The 22787-nt window shown below is 37.5% G+C and overlaps 1 protein-coding gene across 5 annotated transcripts in view; it reads left to right on the top strand.

Moving 5' to 3' along the window:
* The first annotated feature begins 7073 nt into the window (after positions 1–7073).
* The window catches only part of KLHDC10 (kelch domain containing 10), a 69055-nt gene continuing 53341 nt past the window's right edge, over positions 7074–22787 (top strand). The window contains exon 1 of one of the 5 annotated variants that reach the window (XM_027075468.2): positions 7074–7443. In XM_027075468.2, the coding sequence (XP_026931269.1) occupies positions 7272–7443 (172 nt within the window). In that variant the 5' untranslated portion in view covers positions 7074–7271. The remainder of the gene's footprint in view (positions 7444–22787) is intronic. The other 4 variants (XM_027075469.2, XM_053218084.1, XM_015071035.3 and 1 more) reach the window with 4 other exon arrangements.

The raw sequence follows: 22787 nt of genomic DNA, 5'->3' as shown, positions 1-22787 counted from the left end.
TCCCTCACATTTGTATTATACTGTATGGTTTACACCTGTTTCTTACAACTCTAGAGGTAGTATATTAATTAGTATTATATTGGTTTCGCGTGACAAACTCAATTAAATCTATCTTAAGCAAGAAGGAGCATTTGGTAGAACAGTATGTCTTAAAATGATTAATGTTCATTCTACCTTTTGATTTTATTCATCCTGTTTTACACAGAAGAAAACCTCCTCTTCAATGTTGACATGTTATTTTTATCAGAAGTTCAATGCATACATTATTTATAAGCTTCTTATATATGCTTTTAGTGCTTTAAAAACAAAATCAGAATAAACTTCTAAATTAAATAACCATATATTCAAAACAGTTCACATTACTGAATGATGTTTGCTGAACTATAATCACCAATGTTGGAGAAAAGTAGAAAAATATGGCCTGGTTTAGGCTCTTTATTTAATCTGTGTGTGATTTAGTTTCAATAGTATTAACATATGCAGGGAGTGCCTGTTCATATAAGCTTACCACACCAAAAATACAAAATGATATTAATAGTTTCAAGGTTTTGTTTATTTGTTTGGGATGAGACTTAATGCTTGACAAATCTTTGCCAGAGAGCATTCTCCTGAAGTCAGTTTAATGAGATGTCACTTAATATCTTCATAAAATTATCTTGTTCCTTTGCAGTTAAGTTAGTGTCACTTAAATCTGAATCAAATGAATATGTAAAACAATTATTACTGGAATTGGTAACAGTAAATCCTATCTGGACTTCAAGTTCAATATTTCAGATGTTGAAAAAACTGTCCAGGGGCACTGGGCTGGCTCATTCGGAAGAATGTGCCACTCTTGATCTCAGGGTCATGAGTTTGAGTCCCACGTAGGGTGTAGAGATTATTTAAATAAATAAATAACTTAAAAAAAAAGTCTGGTCTTAGCCCAGAACTTTCTATTAGATTACTGAAGTAAATAAGTAAATATCCAAATGACTCTATCACATAACTTTAAAAACGATTGACCATTATTCAGTTTTCTGTAGAAACTTAACATTTCTTATTGGACTTGGAACATTAGGAGCACTGTGAAACTCGCTTTTGGATTGCTTTCTGTGATGGCATGCAACCTTCAAATATGCCATGAGTGTATTTTTTCATGTTATATGGCAGTCCTTGTCTTCTTCTCATTAGCCTGCAACAGCTAAAGTAATATGTTACTGCATCTCATTATGTCATTTTTCTGATGTCAAGTGTAAAAGTAAATTTATCAAAAGACAATAAACTAGTTTAATTCTGTTTCAGTCTTTCAGTTATAAAGCACTGCTACAAGAGTGTTATTTTTTTAGGTTTATTTATTTCTACTTTTTTTTTTTTTTAGTTTATTTATTTTGAGAGGGAGAGAGAAAGTGCATGAATGAGTGGTGGAGGCAGAGAGAGGGAGAGAGAGAATTCTAAGCAGGCTCCATGTGCTATCAAGCGCAAAGCCCGATGTGAGGCTCGAACCCATGAACCATGAGATCACGACCTGAGCTGAAATCAGGAGTCCGATGCTTAACCCACTGAACCATCCAGGCGCTCCAAACGTTTTTTTTTTTTAATGTTTGTTTACTTTTGAGAGAGAGAGAGAGGGTGAGGGAGAGAGGGAGAGGGAGGGAGGGAGATAGAGGATACAAAGCAGGCTCTGTGCTGACAGCAGAGAGCCTGATGTGGAGCTTGAACTCACAAATGTGAGATCATGACCTAAGCTGATGTTTAACTGACTGAGCCTCCCAGGCACTCCTATTTGTACTTTTTAATGTACAGGTTCCAATGTAGAACTTGAACTCACGACCCCAAGATCAAGAGTTTACTGAGGTAGCCAGGTGCGAGAGCATTGTCTTTGTAATTGATGATTATAAGACTACATGGCTTAGTGCTAGAGCAATATTGCATTTAAGTCATAGCCTAAACAAGTATTCCAATCTTTTGTGATACTGCTCAAAAATATGCATGTGAGAATAGATTTTTTTTTAAGTTTATTTATTTTGAGAGAGAGCACAAGCAAGGGAAGGGCAGAGAGAGAGGGAGAGAGAAAATCCCAAGCAGTCTCTGCACTGTCAGTGCAGAGCCCCACTTGGGGCAAGGCCCTGGTTCCATGAACCGTGAGATCATGACCTGAGCCAAAATCCAGAGTTGGACGCTTAATGGACTGAGCCACCCTGGTGCCCCAACATGATAGATCCTTAGTGTGGCCAGGAGAAGATATTTGGGAGCAGAGGTCTTTTCCCTCAGGGTGCTGCCTATAGGCAGGTTCACCCACAGCAATGGACAGCCTCCCATATAAATCCTCAACCCAGTTCTCTGGAGTGATCTTTGAAAACTAATCTGATCATGTCACCTCTTTTCTTAAAGACTTCAATGACTCCTCACTCCATTAGGATTCAGCCTAAGCTCCTTAATGAGATTTGTCTTTCCGGTGTCATCTTAAGCAGAACTGTTTAATACCTTCCCTATCCAAAATGAAATCTTGGTTTTACCTTTGCAAAGTCCAAGGTCTTTTTTCCACATATCAAAGGCAAACTCAGGCTTTTATGTTTAAAGCTACACAAAGAAACATGGAAGCTTTGAAACAGTGGGATATTTGTGTGTGTGTGTGTGTGTGTGTGTGTGTGTGTGTGTGTGTGTGTGTGTGTGTTTTAAGTGGGGGTGGGATAAGGGCAAATAGTTGCATTCAAAATTTCCATATAAGTTTTTTAGACAGGGCTGAAGTTACTGGGCTTCTGGGAACCTAAAACTTTGGTAAACACATTGGTTGCTTACCCTTTTGTTGATCAAATGCCTGCCTAAACATTGTGAGAGGGGAGCTTAAGGTTTCTATAACCCTTCAGAGGAGGCCCTTCCAACTTGAATACCTAGAGGCAAGGTGTTTCAAGACCTTCCTGAACCACTTTGTCCCCCCACCCCTTTTTTTTCTTGCACTCTTACAGTTTCATTCTTCTTTTTAGGAAATACTGGTCATGTTCCATTGAATTGATTTCATGACTTAATGTTTCAAAAATGCTATGGTAGGTAATCTGCCTATTAAAAAACATAATATACATAAAAGTGCCTAGTTCACAACAGGTGATCAATAAATGTGAGCCTTCTTCCTTCTTTTCTCTGGGCAGCCAGACCTAACCTTAGCTACAATTTATACTTTGCGTTTTGACGACATCTGTGTCGTCATGTGTGATGCTTATGTGTGTAATGTTTATGAGTAGATGGTTATAATTTTTGTAATTAAGTAAACTACAGACTCATTAGTTTGGGCTTCTCAGTATCAATGCTGATTTGATCTGGACTGATGACAAGCAGTTAGTCACCTTTGACTATTCACCAAGGAATTTATAGGATTCTGGGTCATGTTTAATCTATGACAAACTAACCAACAATCCAAGAAGTAAACGTTTTTTTGTTTGTTTGTTTTTTTAACGTTTATTTTTGAGACAGAGAGAGACAGAGCATGAACAGGGGACAGTCAGAGAGAGAGGGAGACACAGAATCTGAAACAGGCTCCAGGCTCTGAGCTGTCAGCACAGAGCCCGACATGGGGCTCGAACTCACGGACCGCGAAATCATGACCTGAGCCGAAGTCAGACGCTTAACCGACTAAGCCACCCAGGCGCCCCAGTAAATGTTTTTAAAGGATTGCTATACATTGATTGATTGCTAACATGAGAATATGACCTTACATTTATATAAAACATACTTTTCCATGTACTTTCACATGTACTGTTTTTTTATATCCTGTAAACGGATAGAGTTACACGTTTGACTTTATTCAGATTCAGTTTTTTGGCAAGAATAGTTCATCATAGGGGCCACTGGGTGGCTCAGTCGGTTGAGCATCCGACTTGAGCTCAGGCCATGACCTCATGGCTCATGGGTTCATGCCTCACGTCAGGTTCTGTGCTGACAGCTCAGAGCCTGGAGCCTGCTTCGGATTCTGTGTCTCCCCCTCTCTCTGCCCCTCCAGTGCTCATGCTCATGCTCTCTCTCAATAATAAATAAACGTTAAAAATTTTTTTTTAAAAAAGAATAGTACACCATCAATGATTATACTTTCGTTAGCACACACGTAATGTCTGCTTGTTCCTTTTTGTTATGCTAGCAGCCATTGATTGTCATTGCCTACCTCTATTATTCCATTAGGGGTCACCACCTTCCCATTTTGTTTTTGTGTTCTTTCATTTTGTTTTTCATTACATTGACTTATTGATGAAACCAGGCTAGATATAGTGAAGATTGTCTCCTTGGATTTAGTTGTTTCACATGTTATTTCACTTGTTCCTTTGTACCCTGAAAGTTTCTGTAAACTGGATGTTAGAGGTTAAATCTTGAATAGATTCAAGTGAATATTTTTGATATGATGACTTTGTAGGTGGTATCATGTACTTCATATTATGTTTTGTTAGCAGGTACATATTGTCTGCATGCACTTGCTTTATTAACTTTTTAAGTAATCTCTACATTTAACATGAGGTTCAAACTCATGGCCCAAAGATCGAGAGTCGCATGGGTACTGACTGAGCCAGCCATGTGCCTCTGTGTGCACTTACTTTGAAGGCCCCTGTCCAAATCATGTCAATGCCCATCAAAGTGTACCTATATTCCACATTAAAAAGTTTTGATGGCAACCTAATTTTTAGAAGGTTTTCAAAATAATTTAATAATTTTGGGGCACCTGGGTGGCTCAGTTGGTTGAATGTCCGACTTTGGCTCAGGTCACCATCTCAGGGTGTGAGAGTTTGAGCCCCATATTGGGCCCTCTGTTGTTGGCACAGGGCCCACTTCGGATCCTCTGTCTTCCTCTCTTTCTGGCCCTCCCCCATGTGCTCTCTCTCTCAAAAATAAATAAGCATTAAAAAAAATAATTTAATATTTTAAATTTAGTTAAGAACAAAAGTTTCATTTTGTTTCTGGAATTAAAACTGATTATCATATATATTACATACAAATTATATGTGTATTATATATACTACATAATATATAATAACTACATGAGATAGTTTTCAGTTGATTCATTAATATAATCTTATTTTTGTAGACCTTTTTTTTTCCTTTTTATTATGAAGAATTTCTAACATATACAAAGGTAGGCACAACAGTATAATGAACAGTTCTTATGTCCTTCTTCACCACCCAGCTTCATCTTATGGTTAATATGTTTCATCTAGCTCCACATCCATTCCTCCCTTCCCATATTATTTAAAATTTTCAATTCAGATATAATCCACATAAAATCCACCATAAAATTTACCCTTTCAAGTGCACAATGCAGTGGTTTTTAATATAATAACAAAGTTGTGCAACCATTACTATTCAGTGATTCTTAGTATATTCACAATTATACCACTATCACTGGTCTCTTATCATATAGATTTTTCCTTCCAAATCTCCCATTTTCCTTTGTAATTTATTTGTTGAGAAATTTGATTATTCCGTAGAATTTCCATAGTCTGGATTTTGCTGTTTGTGTCTCTGTAGTATTTTTTTTTTTATATTCCTCTATCCTCGGTATTTCCTATAAATTGATAGATATAGATATCTGATGAGATTCAAGTTCAATTTTTCTACAAGACTATTTCATACTTATGTTTATGTTCTAGAGGCGTATATGTCTCATCTTTAATTTTGTGATGCTAGCAGTAGGTAATATTCAATAGGTTGATCTCTGAGTGGATTAAGGGTTGAAAAATGGTGATATTGTATTGTTCTTTATTTAGGGAATACTCCTATAAAAAGAAAATTTCCTTCATCTACTATTTGGTTTACTCAATGTTACAATTTCTTTAGAAAAATTAACATTTATTAATTTTGACTTTCATATTTTAGAGCCATAAACTTTTTTTTTCAAGTCTCAAACATTTTCATAAGCAGTGCCTTATAGTGCTTACAAGGTAAAACACCTGCCTTGAGGGACTAAAAGTAGGAAAATAAGGAGGCAGGACCACTGGTGACATGAGATTTGACCAAAAGCATATGTATGCAGCCTCAGCTACAGCAGATTTTCTTTTTTCCTTGCATCACATAAGGTTCTCCTATGTAAAGGTTTACAGGAAAAAAAAAGAAAAGCCACCATACCTAAGAACCTTGAAAAGTTGTTTTCTCTGAAGAGTATATATGCTTTTCCCTTATCATTCATAAACATCTTTAATAATCTGTATTTTCCCACTTTGCACTGCCCCCCCCCCCGTAAGTTCATAGCCAAGTTTTCTGTTTAATTTTGGAACAATAGTTTGACAGTAATAATTTGACAATTATTTAATAAGAATTTCTGAACTGTACATCTGCAGTTTTCCTCAATCTTCATCTTCCGTACCTATTTCTGTGTTTCTTTCAGGTGATTCAGATTTTCTACTAGCAAAAAAGGGTTTGATTGGACAAAAACATTTTCATAGCCATCAGTCATCCATGAAATTACCTTTTTCCTGGTACTCTTCTTACTGATAGGTGTTATTTTTAAAATCTTTACTAACCTAATAAGCCAGAAATGGTTTCTCATTGGAGTCTTAATTTGTATTTCCAGGATTACTGGTTAGCTTCAACACTTCTTTATGTTTATTAACCAAGTTTAAAATTGCTTGCTTGGTAGGTGGCTGGTGTTTAATTGAGGAGCTTAGCTACTCAATTCAAAGACAAGACAAATGAAACCCAGACTACCTCACTTTTATATTTAAGCTATGACTCCGCCTCTGTTTTTTTCCTCCTCCAACAGAGCCCTTTGTGTGTGTTAACAGGGAAAGGGGTCTCAGTCTGCACAGCCGGCGAAATACTGTATTGCCCCCAAACATGTGTATTATGTTCACAGCCTAGTTTTGATTTGAGTACTTATAGGAAGAGTTCCTGAACCCTAACCGCGGCTGGAGGACCGACTATCGCCGGGACTCTTTCTGCAGGCGTGGCCTCTCTTGCTCGGCCTTCGATTGGCCCTCCTGATCCCGCAGGACTCGCGACGCGGGCTTGCTTAGCGCGGTTGATGCGTGTGTTGAGTGGCTGCTTCTGCCTTTCTCTCTCTCTCCACTTTTTTTTTTTTTTTTTTTTAGCCATAGCTATGGTTACCACGTCTCTCCCCGCCTCCCTCCACCTGCCAAGAAGGCGACTGGCCATTGGCTGCCTGTCACCAAGTAAGCCAGTCATTGGTCGCTGGTGAGGACAGGGCGCTCCCCCTACCCCAGTCTCCCGGGTCTCTTGAGGAGCCCAGCAAGGAGGCTCCGCTAGTGCTGCCGGGCCAGGGGCTGCCGGGACCCGGCTGCCGCAATCGTTAGCGGGTCATGTCGGCCGCCCAGGGCTGGGACAGGAACCGCCGGCGGGGAGGAGGCGCCGCAGGCAGTGGCGGCGGCGGCGGAGGTAGCGGGGCCGGCGGGGGCAGTGGGGGCAGCGGGGGTCGGGGGACTGGCCAGCTCAACAGATTCGTGCAACTCTCCGGGCGGCCGCACCTGCCAGGTGAGTCGTGGGACAGGGTCCTGCCAGCTTGCGGGCGCGAAGGGAAGGCGACTGCTACCTTTTCTTTTCTCCCTGGCTTTCTTTTCCTTGGGAGGAGCAAAGGCAGGCCCCACGCATAGCAGAGGAACTGGGGCTTAGAGAAAAGGAAAGGTGTCTTTGAGGTCAGGGACGGAGCAGGAACACAACGAAAAGAAGCATTTTTGCTTTGTTGAAAGCTCTGTGCTGAGAGTTGTGTTTTCTTTTCAAAGGAGAGGCCGATGTTTCATTGACATCCCCAAATGTTTCGGTTACTCTGTTCCCAGTCTCATCCTCTTCCGCAGTTTGATCCTGTAGAAGGAGGATATTGGCGCCTAGCTGTGGGACATTATTTTTTAAAGGGTGCTAAGTTGAGAGAAGAGGGAAGAACATTCCAAAGAGTGTTTTTGTAAAAACCACCTCGAGTGTTTAAGAGTTAGGCATTCTGAGACTAGAAAGGAGGAGGAAAGGCGCGGGGAGAGGGGTAGAGGGTGTTGGGATGTGGATGGGGAACAGAACCAAGAGAATTAGGAAAAACTAGTTAAATTATTAATATTTTGCAATGTCCAGAGACAGAATCGATAACGTGGTCTAGATTTTAAGGGGAGAAAAATGAAGATCAAGAATATACTTGGTGACAAAATTATGATAAAAGCAGCTGATTGAGAATTGGAAAAATGTATCCAATGTGATTATTTTACGTTTTGGCCTACAATTTCCTATCCTGGAGTTCAGATGCTTTAAAAAACAAATCAGATCGATGTGTGTGTGCAGACAATTTTAAAGAGGTACATTTGTAAGTGAAGTGTAGTAGAGGGAAGGTAGGGAAGTAAATATTGCACAGAATGTCAAATATTATATTGGGCAAGCGTATTTTTTTACCTTGAAGAGAATGATCAGGAATGATGTGTTAATCATTCACCATATTGTTTGTGAATAATGTTGATTTTATCAGTGATATATTTGCTTAGCTGGTGAGTTTTGAGAACATGATGGTTTTTGAATTCATTTTAGTACCATGCCTGTGGTTCTAAGTAGTCAAAAATTATTTGATTAATTTGTAGACAACAAAGGGAATTTTGCACGTTCAATGAGACAGTTGCTTGCTGGTGATGAGGTTATTGATGTGTGTTAGAAATGCACATTAACCATTTATATGTGCCATTAAAGTTAACATTGAAGCAGTTGTAAATAGTCAAATATATAATATACTAGGAGTTGAGTTTGAGGTGATAGTATCAGACTGGGTATTCTAGAACTGCTATATATGTGATCTTTAACATGAAAAAGAAAAAAGGAGAAATCCTTTTACCTACCTCAAATTAACAGCAAAAACTTCTATTTTTGTGTATTGACAGATTAGAAGATAAATCTCTTACCAAAGACTATTACCGGTTTTCCCTCTACCACTGCGATCTTTAGGGCTTTGATCTCAGATTAATTATACCGTGGACTTCATATAGGCATTCCCAGGCTCCAAGAACCTAGTTGGTGCACTTCCTCACTGCCACCACCAGATGGCAGTGGAAGCCATGCTTTCTGATGTGGGGCTTAGGTGTGGAGCTATTTCTGCGTTTCCTTAGCACACAAGGCCAAGAACAGCCATTTGTCCAGAGGGAAAGATAAAACGTGAAAAATTTAAACTGTGAGAATTCATGCATTGGGATGATCAGCCTCTTCTCTCTTTCTTTTCCTTTTGATTGGTGCTTCATTCTTCCTTCCCCAAGTAGGCAGCTTCTGTCATTTCTTTACTATCAGAATTGGGAACATCTGCCATCTCAATATATTTCAAATTCTTTTACACCAATTAATTATTTTCCCCAACATTGCATTTTGGCTGTCCCCTCCCCTCCCCCCACACTCATTGAAAGGTTGTATATTGAGGTGTTTAAGATTTTAGGTGCTGGTGAGGCATAGAAATATCTAGGCCTGTTTTATGGCTGACCCTGGAGGTTAAAAAAGGATTCTTTTTTTTTTAAGTTTTTGTAGCTAACTTTCTCTCTCCATTGACATCTAATCCCATTTTCCATTTTTTGTCCGGCTCTACCAAGACTGCCAGATACTAAGCACCCAGAACCCTTTCTTACTTTTTGCACGCAGACCCTCCATCTAGTCCCTGATGAAACAAAACAAAACACTCTGGTCTTCCTGGAGTGTTCTTGCTCTCTCCTTCAGTGGTAGAGCATCTTTATCCACGCAGTTACGCAACCTGAAACTTGGGCATCCTCCTTAAATTTTCTTCTCCCCTGTATTTCAGGTATAATTAATCACCAAGTTCCATTTATTTTATTTCTGCTCTATAACTCCAGCTCCTGCTGCCATCATCCCTCACTTAGGTCTCCTGCAGTTTTCTAAGCAGTCTTTCTGCTTCTCCTCTCGCCCTGCAATACCTATAGCACGCTCATCTTTTGCAAGCGCAAATCTGTTCTCATCTCTGCTTACAACCCTTCACTAGCTTTTCATTGCTTTTAGTGTAAGGCAAAAATCCTTAACATGACCTAAAAGGCACTGCATTGTGTAACTCTTGAGTTAATTTTACGTCCTACGGTCTTGCTGTTAGATCGTTTTCTGCTACCTTAGACATATCATGCTCTTTCTGCCACGAGGCCATTTCACATGCTGGCCCATCATCCAAGAACTCTCTAACTCCACTTCTGTTTTTTGGCTTTTAGGGTTTTTTGTTTTTGTTTTTTAGCTTCTCTTCCATTAGAACTTAACTCGATCACACTGTGTTTTCAGGGATGCCTTCTTTGACCTTCTGATTTATTCTCTTCTCTCTATACACACTTATAGTGCCATGTGGTTCTCCTTGGGCATACTTATCATTTATGGGTGATTCCTTGATTTGCATGATTTGACACTCTTCGTATATGCACACACACATACGTCTGTACATATGTACATGTACTTAAATTCTAGATGGATGCATTGGCATTATATGTAAGCAATTAGTTTCTTGTGAATTTGATTGATTAGTGTGGTTCAATCCTCTACCGCCCCATTGACTCTGGACAAATGGATAAAATCAAGTTCTTACACTTAAAAGTAGACCACACTCTGCATTCATGGTGACAGCACAAATGATAATTTTGTGAAACCTTGTTTGAGCAGCTTCTTGCCTTTTTGCTGTCTCCTAAAATGCAGTCGTGATTTTGTGTTTGTCCCATAGGCCAAGACATTCATAGCTTGTTGGTCCTGGATTTCTAATTCGTAATCTCTATACACATAGTAAAGAAAGAACAGGGAACATTTTTGTAGAATAGGTATGCAGAGGTAGAGCTCAGGGGCACCCAGATCATGGAGATGATAGAGTGCAAGATACTATTGTGATTTCACGGTGTCAGTTTGATTAAATGTATTACCTGCGATGACAGTTAGACATTGCTGCTAATGAAAGAACTGAAAAACTGACAAGGAGAAGGAAATATGTAACAACTGGTAAAGCTGGGCAAAAACAGTACTGATAACTTAAAAATGTGAAATGTGATATATGTTGCTGATATAAAATCCAAATGGTACAAAAGAGCATATGATAAAAGGCAAGTTTTCCTTCTACCTTTGACCCCAGCTAATTGGCTTCTTACCCTAGAAGCAAGCAATGATAAATTTTGAGTGCACGTGCGTGTGTGTGTGTGTGTGTGTGTGTGTGCACGTGCACGTGGAAAGAAATGGTAGCATTTCTTTGTTTGGATGGGCATTTAAAATGTTTACAGTTTTGCTAATATAAATGATGATATGATGAATATCTGTCTATATATTTTTGCACATGAGTGAGTCTGTCTTTAGAATAAATTCCTAGAAGTGCGATTGCTGGGTCAAAGGATATGTACTATTTAGATTTTCATAGATATTGTGAAATTGCCTTCCATAAAGATTGTACCAGTTTATGTTTCACTGTTGGTGTTGGAGTGCTTGCATCCCAGACCCTTGGTAATAGAGTGGGTTATCAAACTTTCTAAAATTGCCAATTTAATAGGTATTTTTCTTCATCTTTTCAATAGGTATAAGAACCATATTTGTTAACTTTATTTATAACATCTGCTTATAGTTTTTATTCATCTGGTTATATTTTTTGTTCATTTTCTATCAAGATGTTTAATATTGTTTATAGGAACTCTGTGTTTTAAGGAAATTAGTTGTCTTTGCTATGTGTTGAAGGTATTTTTCATAGCTCATCATTTGGCTTTTGACCTTGTTTATGGTACAGTTTTTCAGCAGAAATTAAAATTCTTTTGTAGTTGTAATTATCATTCTTTTTTGGATTTTAGATTTTGCATCATAAGAAAGGCCTTTCCTATTTAACTCTTATTTCTGATTAAAATGAAAATTCTTGTTTTTTCTAGGTACTTTTATAATTTTACTTTAAGGTAAATGTACTTATCTATATAAAATATAAATTATGTAAAGTGTTAAGGTAAGAATCCGACTTTTTTCTAGGTGGCTACAAGTTATTGCAGTATTAAAATACTGTCTATAGGTGTACTTGATTCCTACATACAATTTGAGGTTCTTACTGGGCTTTTATCCTGTTCATTGATCAGTTCACCTATTTATACCTTAATGACCCCATTCTTTGATTATAGTCTGCTCTTACTCTACTTGCCAGGGTTTTCCTGGATAGTCTTGCTTGTATAGCTCCTCTCCCCCATGCTGTTGATATTTTTACTGATAGAACATTATAGATTGATTTAGAGATATTTGATGTCTTTTTGTGGTTCATTCTTCTGTTCAAGAGCAGGGAATATATTCATTTCTTGTTCAAGTCTTCTTTTGCATCTCTCAATAACATTTAAAAATTTTTTCATTAAGACCTTTCACATTTCTTATGTTTAGCCCTTGGTATTTTATCTTTTTTGTTGCTATTGTAAATGGAGTTTATAGTTTTATTATATCTTTTATCTTGTTTGAATGTGGGAATGCTGTTAATTTCTGAGTGTTAATTTTGTATCTAGCCACTTTTAGAATTCTAATACTAGCTAGTTTCCCAGTTGTCTTTTTAGAGTTGTGGGGTTAAATAATCATATCATTACCAAATAAAGATAATTTTATCTGCTTTCCAGTTTTTATGCTTATTTCTTCCTTTTGTCACATTATTTTGGCAAGTACTTTCCAAAATATATGAAACAGTAAGATAGTGGATCTTTGTCTTATTCCTAAGTTCATTGGGTATTTTTGGTGCTTTCCTGTTGGAATGTGATCTGACTTCAGATTGAAGTGTACGTATTTAATCATGTTAAAGTAGTCCACTATTACCATTTTATTAAGATTTTTTAATACAGAAGTAAATTTCATCTAAAGCCTTCATCTATAGCTTCTTTGAAAATTACATAATTCTTATCCTTTGATCTACTTTTGTGGTGAATTGTACTACTGGACCATCCTTGCATTCCTGAATCAATTCACTTTGTCACAATGTATTACTATTTTAAATGTGCTGTTGGGTTCTATTTGCTAAACTTTATTTAGAAATTTTGTATCACTCCTCATAAACTAAATTGCTCCGTAGTTTTTGGTTTATCTTTGTTGGATTATGCCACTTTCATAAAAGTTATTTCAAAGTTTTGTGTTTTTTTGTGCTTTTAAATTTGTTTTCTTTCTATCTCTGGCTAAATGGCATTGAAGTTAAAGGTTTGATTCAATTGCCTGTGAAATCTTTGGACCTTGAGTATTTGAGGGGAAGAAAAACTATTTGACAAATAATGTCTACTTTTATGATAATTTGGCTTCTTACAATATACATCTTTTAGGGGAAGCTTTGATAATTTTATTATCCTAGAAAATAACCCATTTCATCTAAGTTTTTAAAATTATTTTGTGTGAAGTTGAACAGATACTCTTTTATGATTAAAAAAAAAAATTTCCTGTGTTTTTTTCTTGGTTCTTAGATTTTAGAACCAGCTCTTGGATTTATTTAAGTTAGTTCTACTATTTTCTTATTTATTACTTTTTTCTTTCATTGTTTTAAATCCTTCCTTTAGCTTTTCTTAGGTTTTATTTTGTGGTTGTATTTCTGTCTTTTTATGTTGGATGCTTAATGCTCTTTTCATTCTAAGTGTTTAAATCATAAGAATGCTTCTAAATACCGCTTTAGTTGTGTTCTGTAGGTTATAGGCTTCCTGTTGTAGTTATTTTCTAAATATCTTGCAGTTCCATCAATTCCATTTTTTATTTATTTTCTTTAGTACAAGAGTAGTTAATCCCTTTATTATTATTTTTTTTAGCCCCCAACTCCCTAGTTAATCCTTTTAAACTCTTTCTTAACATTTCCATTTCTGTTTTCAATAGCTTGAGATATACTTCACATGTCAAACAAACAATTCACCATTTAAGTACCAGGGTTTTTTAATATAGCCAGATATGTGCAGTTATTATCACAGTTGATTTTAGAACGTTTCCATCACCTCAAGAAGAAACCTCATATTTTTTAGCTGCACCTCCCTTATCCTCTTGCTTCCATTCCCCACCCCACCCCCACCCTAAGCAACCGCTACTCTACCTTTTGTCTCTATAGATTTCCCTATTGTAGACTGTCTCATATGAATGGAATCATATAATATGTGGTCTTTTGTGACTGCCTTTTTTTACTTTGCATAATTTTTTCAAAGTTCATCCATGTTAAAGTGGTGGATATCAGTACTCCATTCCTTTTTATGGAGAAATAATATTCCATTGTATGGATAAACCACATTTTGTCTATCCATTTATCCACTCATGAGCATTTAGGCTATTTCTACTTTTTGGCTGTTAAGAATAAGACTGCTATAAATTGTGTAGAGATTTCTGAGTGAACATATGTTTTCATTTCTCCTGGGTATATACCTAGGAGTGAAATTGTTAGGTCATATAGTAGCACTGTGCTCTATGTTTAATATTTTCATTAACTGCCAAACTTTTCCAAAGTGGCTGGAATTTTACATTCCTACTAGTAGTGTATGAGGGTTCCAATTGCGTCCACATGCTCTCATCAACACTTGTTGTTATCTGACTTTTTATTTGTACTTATTATTTTTATTTTTTTAAGTGTATGTATTTATTTTGAGAGAGAAAGAGTGAGGAGAGGTGGAGAGGGAGGGGGACAGAATCCCAAGTAGGCTGTGCACTATCAGCACAGAGCCTGATATGGGGCTTGAACCCAACTGCGAGATCATGACCTAAGCCAAAATCAAGAGCTGGACGCTTAACCGACTAACCCACCCAGGCGCCCCCCACCAAATTTTTAAAAATTTATTTTTAGAGAGAAAGAAAGAGTGCACACATGTGAACAGGGGAGTGGGGCAAAGGGAGAGAGGGAGAATCCAAAGCAAGATTCACACTCATCATGGAGCCCCACAGGGGCTTGATCCCATGACTCTGAGATCACGACCTGAGCCTAAATCAAGAGTTGATGCTCAACTCACAGAGCTACCCAGGTTGCCCCTGCCTTTTCACTTTTTTAATTGTGTTATTTGAAGTGCAAAAGTTTTAAATTTTGGTGAAGTCCAAAACTAAATAAATAAATTTTAATGAAGTCAGTTTATCAATATCTAAAACTCTTGCCAAATCCAAGGTCATGAAAACTTATCCCTGTGTTTTTTCTAAGAGTTTTATATAGCTTCCCTTTTACATTTATGTTTGATTCTTTTTGCGTAAGTTTTCATGTTTGGTGTAGGGTAGAGATTGTCTCAGTTGGCTGCCCTGTTGTCCCAGCATCATTTGTTGGAAAGACTGCTCTTTGCCCATGGAATAGCCTTGGCATTTCTGTCAAAAATCAGTTGACCATAAACATTCAGGTTTATTTCTGGACACTTGATTCTATTCTATTGATCTATATGTCTGTCCATGTGCTGTTACCTCACTGCCTCCCATGCTTTTGCTCTGTAGCAAGTTTTGAAATCAGAAAGTATGAGTCCTCTTACTTTATTCTTTTCCAAGATTGTTTGGACTGTTCTAGGTACCTTGCAATTCCATGTAAATTGGAGAATCAGCTTGTCAGTCTATATGAACTCAACTGAGATTCTTATAGAGATTTGTGTTGAATCTGCATATCAGTTTGAGGAGTATTACCATATTAATAACATTAAGTCTTCCAATCTCGAACATGGGATGTTTTAAATTTATTTAGATCTTCTTTAATTCTTTCAACAATGTTTTATGGTTTTCAGAGTTCACTTATATCTTGCTTGCCTTTCTCAGTCCTCTTGTCCGTGTCCTTTACTATGTTTTCAGCAGTGTTTGTACTCCTTTGTGTTATATTCAATGAAGATTTCATTTCTGTGTCGGTTTTATTTTTTCCTTCCATTTCTTTCCTGCTTTCAACCTGCTTATATTTCATCTCTTCTATGGTCTATCTTCTTTGAGTTAGAATCTCTTAAATTTTTTCTGCCTTTGAAACATCATTAATTTTGGTTCAGTATGGTTTATTGTCTTCCACTTCTTACCACCACAATTATAAAAGGAATAGAAGCTCATTATTAAAATTTGGTAAGTATTGAGTGAGAACTTGAAAATCATCCATAGTAATTCCGCTTAAAAACCATTATATCAACATTTTGATATTTTGCTTTCCTTTTAGTTATCAGTGAATTGTTTTTTCTTTAATACTATGTAAGTAATTACATATCACTAGCAGCAACTTGGATTCTGTTAAAACTGTTGTGTATTTAGGGGCGCCTCGGTGGTCCTGTTGGTTGAGTGTCCATCTCTTGGTTTCGACACAGGTCATGATCTCGCAATTCACAGGGTCAAGCCCTGTGCTGGGCTCTGTGCTGACAGCTGGAGCCTGCGTAGAATTCTCTCTCTCCCTCTCTCTGTGCCCCTCCCCTGCATGTATGCACTCTCTCTCAAAATAAATAAATAAACTTAAAAAGAAAAACAAAAAAATAACCCAAAAGCTGTCGTATGTTTAAATATTTTACTCATAAACACTCATTTATACTTTCTATTATTAGGAAGAATCTGTTTCTCAATTTATTATGTGAATAACTTTTAGGTTTTCTTCTAGCTGATGTCCTATTTTATTTCTTTTCTTTTTTTAAAAAAATTTTTAGTGCTTATTTTTTGAGAGAGAGAGACAGAGACAGAGAAAACAGATGCACAGGGGAGGGGTGGAGAGAGAGGGAGACACAGAATCTGAAGCAGGCTCCAGGCTCCAAGTTGTCAGCACAGAGCCCGATGCAGGGCTCGAACTCACAAACTGCGAGATCGTGACCTGAGCCAAAGTCAGATGCTTAACTGACTGAGCCACCAGCCACCCCATGTCCTGTTTTATTTCTCTCAGTTACAGCCAAGCTTTCAAAAAGAATAGACTCTGTTATTTATTTTAATTTCTTTTTTTTCTCTTCAATCTATTGCAGTCTTGCTTCTGCCTCCTTCATTCCACTCAAGTGCTCTTGTTAAGGTAATAACTTCCTAATTGTTCAACCCTTTGGATACCTCTTAGTCTTCATCCTACCCAACTTCTCTAGATTTTTATTTTGACTACCTCCTGTACTAGAGCCTAGGAATCCATAATTAGACAAAGTCTCTATTCCTTAAGAGCTCTTAGTTATCCTTTTAGCTCTTGAACTTCTCATTAGTTTTCCTTTATCTGCCCCTTAATATTAGTATCCAAGAATATATCTGTCTGTTTATTTGTTTTCCCTTCCGACTCTTGTATTCTCCCTGGGTGATGTTATTAATTTCCTGACAATGCCTAAATCTGTCTCCAACCCAGACCTACTTTCCTGTTGGACTATTTGCCTGTGGCTACTAGACGTTACCACCCAAGTTACTGAAGAGTACCTTAAATTCAGCGTCTAAAAATAATTTCATCATCTTTCCTGCCAAACCTGTTCTTTCTTCTTTGCTCCTTATCCTAACTAGTTTCATGGCTAATTCATCCATTTAGTGACCCAAGCCAGAAACCTGGGAATCACAGTAGATTCCTTCCTTTTGCTCACCTCTTACCCAATTGGTCACAGTCTTCTCAATTTCTCCTCCTTACCCTAACTCTTCAGTTTGTCCCTTTCTATCTCTCTAACCTCACCATTGATGTCTTTGATTTTATATTTCAGCTATGTATAGAAGTATTTGTAGTTAGTTGCTTTAAATTCTTGGCAAAAGGTAGGTTGGAGAGAGATTTTTAAAAATGTGTAATTTACTGTAATACTACAGTACATTTTATTTCTTCTTTCTAGAGTACCGTTCTCCTAATTGTCTTCTAAGACCCATTCAAGTGTACTTTATACAACTTTTTAAAATTCTCTCTTTTTTTTTTAAATCTCTTTTTTAATACAAATAGGTTGTTTGTAATGAGTAGGTACTATGTGTCTGGCCCTGTTCAAGGTGTTTTATAACCATTAACTTATTTAATCCTCCTAACCTTGTGAGGAAAATAACTTTTGCATCTTCTTCTCTGATGAGGAACTGAGGCTTAGAGAGAAGCTACATAACTTGCCCAAAGGTATATAGCTAATAAATGTCAGAGTTCAGATTCAGACCAGTCTGTTGGACTTCAAAGCCCATGCTATTGTGCCCCTTCTTTGTGTCACCACCTTCCTTTGTATATATATACAAAGTGTGTATCACAGTACTGATGTATACTGAATTGCAATTCTCAACTTACCTGCTTGCTAACTATGGGTTCCTTAAAGGCAAAAGTAAGGTCTTACTCTTTACCGTATTCTGCAGAGATTAGAACACTGTCCAGCTCCTTACTATGCTTTTAGTAAATGTTTATTGAATGAGTTGGTAATTATCAATGTCTGCAGGTATTGATGCAAGAGAGTTCTTTTACATTACATAGTCTAAAATAGATTTTCTTTACTGAGGCATTTAGCACATACAAGTTTTGTGTGGCTTTTCTAAATATTCTTTTTTTCCAAGTACACTTTTATGTTGAACATTATCATAAACAGTTGTACCACTCTTCCATCTGTGCCTTGATTCTGTCCCCTCCTGCCTTTCCAGAAAATGTATATTATGTCCTGTGTCTTCAACCTTTTTCTCTCCATCAAATCATTCCTATAGCGTTATAGCTTTAAGTCTTATGTCTTCTAATCTCTCCTTTTCCTTTTTTGTTTTTATTTATTTATTTAAAGAGAAACAGAGAGTGTGAGCAGGAGAGGGGCAGAGAGAGAGGGGGGGAGAGAGAATCTCAAGCAGGCTCTGTGCTATGAGCCCAGAGCCCAATGTGGGTCTCGAACCCATGAGCTGTGAGATGATGACTTGAGCCAAAATCAAGAGTCAGACACTTAACCCACGGAGCCAGTCAGGTGCCCCTCTCCTTCTCCTTTGATAGCCAAGTTTGTGAAAGCATTGACTAGAGTTGCTGTCTTAATCGCCATGCCTCCCCATCACGTCTTTGAAGTAGGTCTTGTTAAAGTCACAGAATGACTAATGTGTTATCAAATCAAACGAATGTTTTTCAATCTCCATTTTATTTGATCTCTCTTCATTTTAAAACATCCTTTTCCATCAGCTTTCTAGGTGTCGGATCTGCTCTTCTTATTATGAGTCTGGCCTCTCATACCCAGTCTTAATTTTGTCAACTCTTCCTTTTCCACCAGGCCTTAATGTGAGTTCTCAAGTCATGATCCTATGCCTCCACCCTTTTTTTTTTTCCAAACTTAATTTTAAGTATTCTCTTCCAAATCCATGGTTTTCAATTTCTATCCATATGCCAATAAGTAAGGCCACTTTCTAACCTCTGCCCAAATCTCTCTTGAGGGCCATATACTTACTGTCTTCACGTCTTCACTTACATGCCTTATATCCTTCAAGTTCTGCATGTCTAAAACTGAATTTGTGACCTTTCCTTATTCTAAAGGTGAAGGGAAGCTATTGGACAGTTTTAAGCAAGGGATTGATAAGATGTGATTTACATCTTTTTAATGTTTTTTATTTAAATTCCAGTTAACATACAGTATAATATTAGTTTCAGGTATACAATATAGTGATTCAACGCTTCCATATAATACCTGATGCTCATTACAAGTGTGCTCCTTAAACCTCATCACCTATTTAACCCATCCCCCCACCTACCTCCATTCTGGTAACCATCAGGTTGTTCTCTATAGTTAAGAATCTGTTCCTGGTTTGTCTCTCCCTCTCTTTTTTCCCCTTTGCTCATTTGTTTTGTTTCTTAAATTCCACATATGAGTGAAATCATATGGTATTTGTCTTTCTCTGACTGACTTAACAGTCCAAGTGTCTGTTGACTGATGAATGGATAAAGCTGTGGAATGTATATGTGTACACACACACACACACACACACAGGAATATTACTCAGTCATAAAAAAGAATGAAATTTTGCCATTGGAAACAACGTGGAGCTAGAGAATAGTATGCTAAGCAAAATAAGTCAGTCAGCAATTTACATCTAAAAAAAATTTTTTAAGTTTATTTTTCAGAGATAGAGATAGAACATGAGCAGGGGAGGGACAGACAGAGAGGGAGACACAGAATGCGAAGCAGGCTCCAGACTCTGCGCTGTCAGCACAGAGCCCGACACGGGGCTCAAACTCACGAACTGTGAGATCGTGACTTTGAGCCGAAGTTGGAGGCTCAACTGACTGAGCCACCCAGGTGCCCCAGCAATTTATATTTTTTAAAACTCCCTCTAACTGCTGGATGGAGAATGGAGTGTGGGAATTGGCTAAAGTGAAGCATAAAAGCCATTTAGAAGACTTGTAGTTGTCTCCTCAAAGGATTATGGTGGCTTGGACTAGGGTATAGTGGTATAGGTGGTGAGAAGTGATTGAATATGAGATGTATTTTGAAAGTAGCATTTTTTTAAAGTTTATTAATTTTGTGAGAGAGACCACACGTGTGTGTGTGTGTGTGTGTGTGTGTGTGTGTGTGTGTGTGTAAGCAGGGGAAGGGTAGAGGAGGGAGAGAAAGAATCCTAAGCAGGCTCTGTGCTTTCAGTGCAGAGCCCGACTCAGGGCTTGATCTCACGAACCATGAAATCATGACCTGAGCCAAAATCAAGAGTCAGATGCTTAGCCTACCGAGTCACCAGGTGCCCCTTGAAAATAGCATTAACAGGATTTACTGTGAGGTATGAAGAGAGGAATCATATGTTTCTGTCTTGAGCAACTGGATGGATGATGGTGTCATTAAATGAGATGGAACAGACGGGAAGGAGCAGGATTGTGGGGGTAAGTCAAGAATTTTGTTTTGGCTATGTTAAGCATGTGATGCCTATATGACCTCCACGTGGAGAATATGGGGTAGGCAATTTTCATATATAAATCAAACTTAAGGGAGAAGTAGAGGGTCACTATATAAATTTTGGAATTATTAGCATATAGATGGTATTTTAAAGCTGCTGGGCTGGATGAGATCACCAAGGAAGATTAAATAGAAATAAGGACAGAAGACTAACTGGAAGGTGGGAAGGAAAGGAGAAGCAAGCAAAGAAGTCAGTAAAATAATAGGAAAACTAGGACTACTTGATTTCACAGAAGCCAAGGGAAGAAAGCCTTTCAAGAAGGAGGGAGAGGTCATCTTGTTCAAGGCTCTAAAATGGTGGACTCTAATACTACGGTGCTCTAGTTACCATCGTCGGTATGGTAGGCTTTGGTGGGCTGGCCTACGGAACTATGAACTGTTTATAACACAGTTCATATCACAAACCGAGATATAAATTTAGAATTTTGAAGCACAGCCTAATTTTTAATAGCCTCTATACTTTTTAAGGTTCACTTTGTTTTTCCTTCCTGAACTATTTTTAAGACCTTTTTAAAAGCAGTTTTTTAGTGGTTTTGAACCCTAAGATCATTAGACCAGATTACCAGTTATCTATATTGAGCAAACTTGTAGAATGAATAAAAGTTATGCTCAGGCTAAAATATGTAAATATGATTTCCTGTTATTGGACTCAGCCTATCCCCTAATATCTTTTCATAAATTTTTTAACTAAAAAGCACTACATAAATATGGTAAAATCAAATAGTATACAAAGGAGACAAAATTTCCCTTCTGCCCTAAATCCCTAGTTCTCTAGACTGTCTCCAGAGGAATCATCTGTTAAGAGTTTCTGGTGTACCTTCCCAGAAATAGAATTTGCATATGTATGCATATAGATACATTGTATCTTCATTTTTAAGCAATTAGAGTACAATATAAAGTATTCTTTATGAACCTATCCTTTTTTTTAACTAAAAATATATTTTGGGGCTAGTTCTATATTACTATTTAGATTTTGATTGATCTGATTCTTCTTCATGGCTGAAAGTATTGTGTTATATGGATGTACAGTAATTTACCATTCATGCAATAGATACTTATTTAAACTGTTCCTCATCTACAATTTGAAAATATTGCTGGGGCGCCTGGACGGCTTGGTTGGTTGAGTGACTTTGGCTCAGATTGTGATTTCACGGTTCATGAGTTCAAGCCCTGCATCGGGCTCTGTGCTGACAGCTGGGAGCCTGGAGCCTGCTTTGGATTCTGTGTGTGTCTCTCTCTCTCTGCCCCTCCCCCACTCATGCTCTGTCTCTCAAAAATAAATATTAAAAAAAATTTAAAGAGAGAGAAAACATTCCTGCAATGCATAGTGATAAATATTACCAACTTACCCATATAATGTCTGTTTTTAAAGTTTTCTTCTAGTTATGAAACTAAAAACTCATGCTGCTATTTATCCCTTTATTTTACTCAACTTTCCCATCCATTTTGTCTGGGAGTGTTTAGGTTTAATCCTCATAATAATAACACTAGGAACTTTTATAAACATAACCCAGTGAGGAGTAGGTACTGTTATTGTTCCCTTTTCACAGAGAAGGAAGCTGAGACCCAGCATTTCTTGTCTAAGGCCATTAGCTAACTAGAGACAGAGCTGGAATTTGGAACAATCAATGTGGTTCTACAGTCCATGCTCTTAACTCTGTGCTGTATTCTCTACTGCCCATCCTTCCCACTTCTTTCTCTTACTAATGTAATTCAGGCCTTCACTGCCTTATAACTGGATTATACTAATTAATGTTTCTGTCATTTCCTGTCTTCTTCTCGTATTCTATTTTATATACTGAAACAGGATTAATCTTCCTAAAGCAAAACTATGGTTTTTAGGATGTGCTTCCCAGATCAAAATCCTTCAGTTGCTTCCTGCTACATTTAGAATCCAACCTGATATCATGTTCTTATTATATTTGCTATATGGTCAGTGAATTTACTTCAAGCTTTCTCTAAGATATCATTGGTTTGTCTATAAGATTAGACAGTGAAATTAGGGGTGTCTAGTTGGCTTAGGTGGTTACACATCTGACTCTTGATTCGGCTCAGGTCATGAGATCGGGCTCTGTACTGGGTCAGGCTCTGCACTAGGCATGGAACCTGCTTAAGGTTCTTTCTTTCCCTCTCCCT

The sequence above is a fragment of the Acinonyx jubatus genome, chromosome A2 (genome assembly GCF_027475565.1).
Source record: "Acinonyx jubatus isolate Ajub_Pintada_27869175 chromosome A2, VMU_Ajub_asm_v1.0, whole genome shotgun sequence".
NCBI classification, from domain to species: Eukaryota; Metazoa; Chordata; class Mammalia; order Carnivora; family Felidae; genus Acinonyx; species Acinonyx jubatus.
This window is presented reverse-complemented; position numbering and strand designations above follow the sequence as displayed.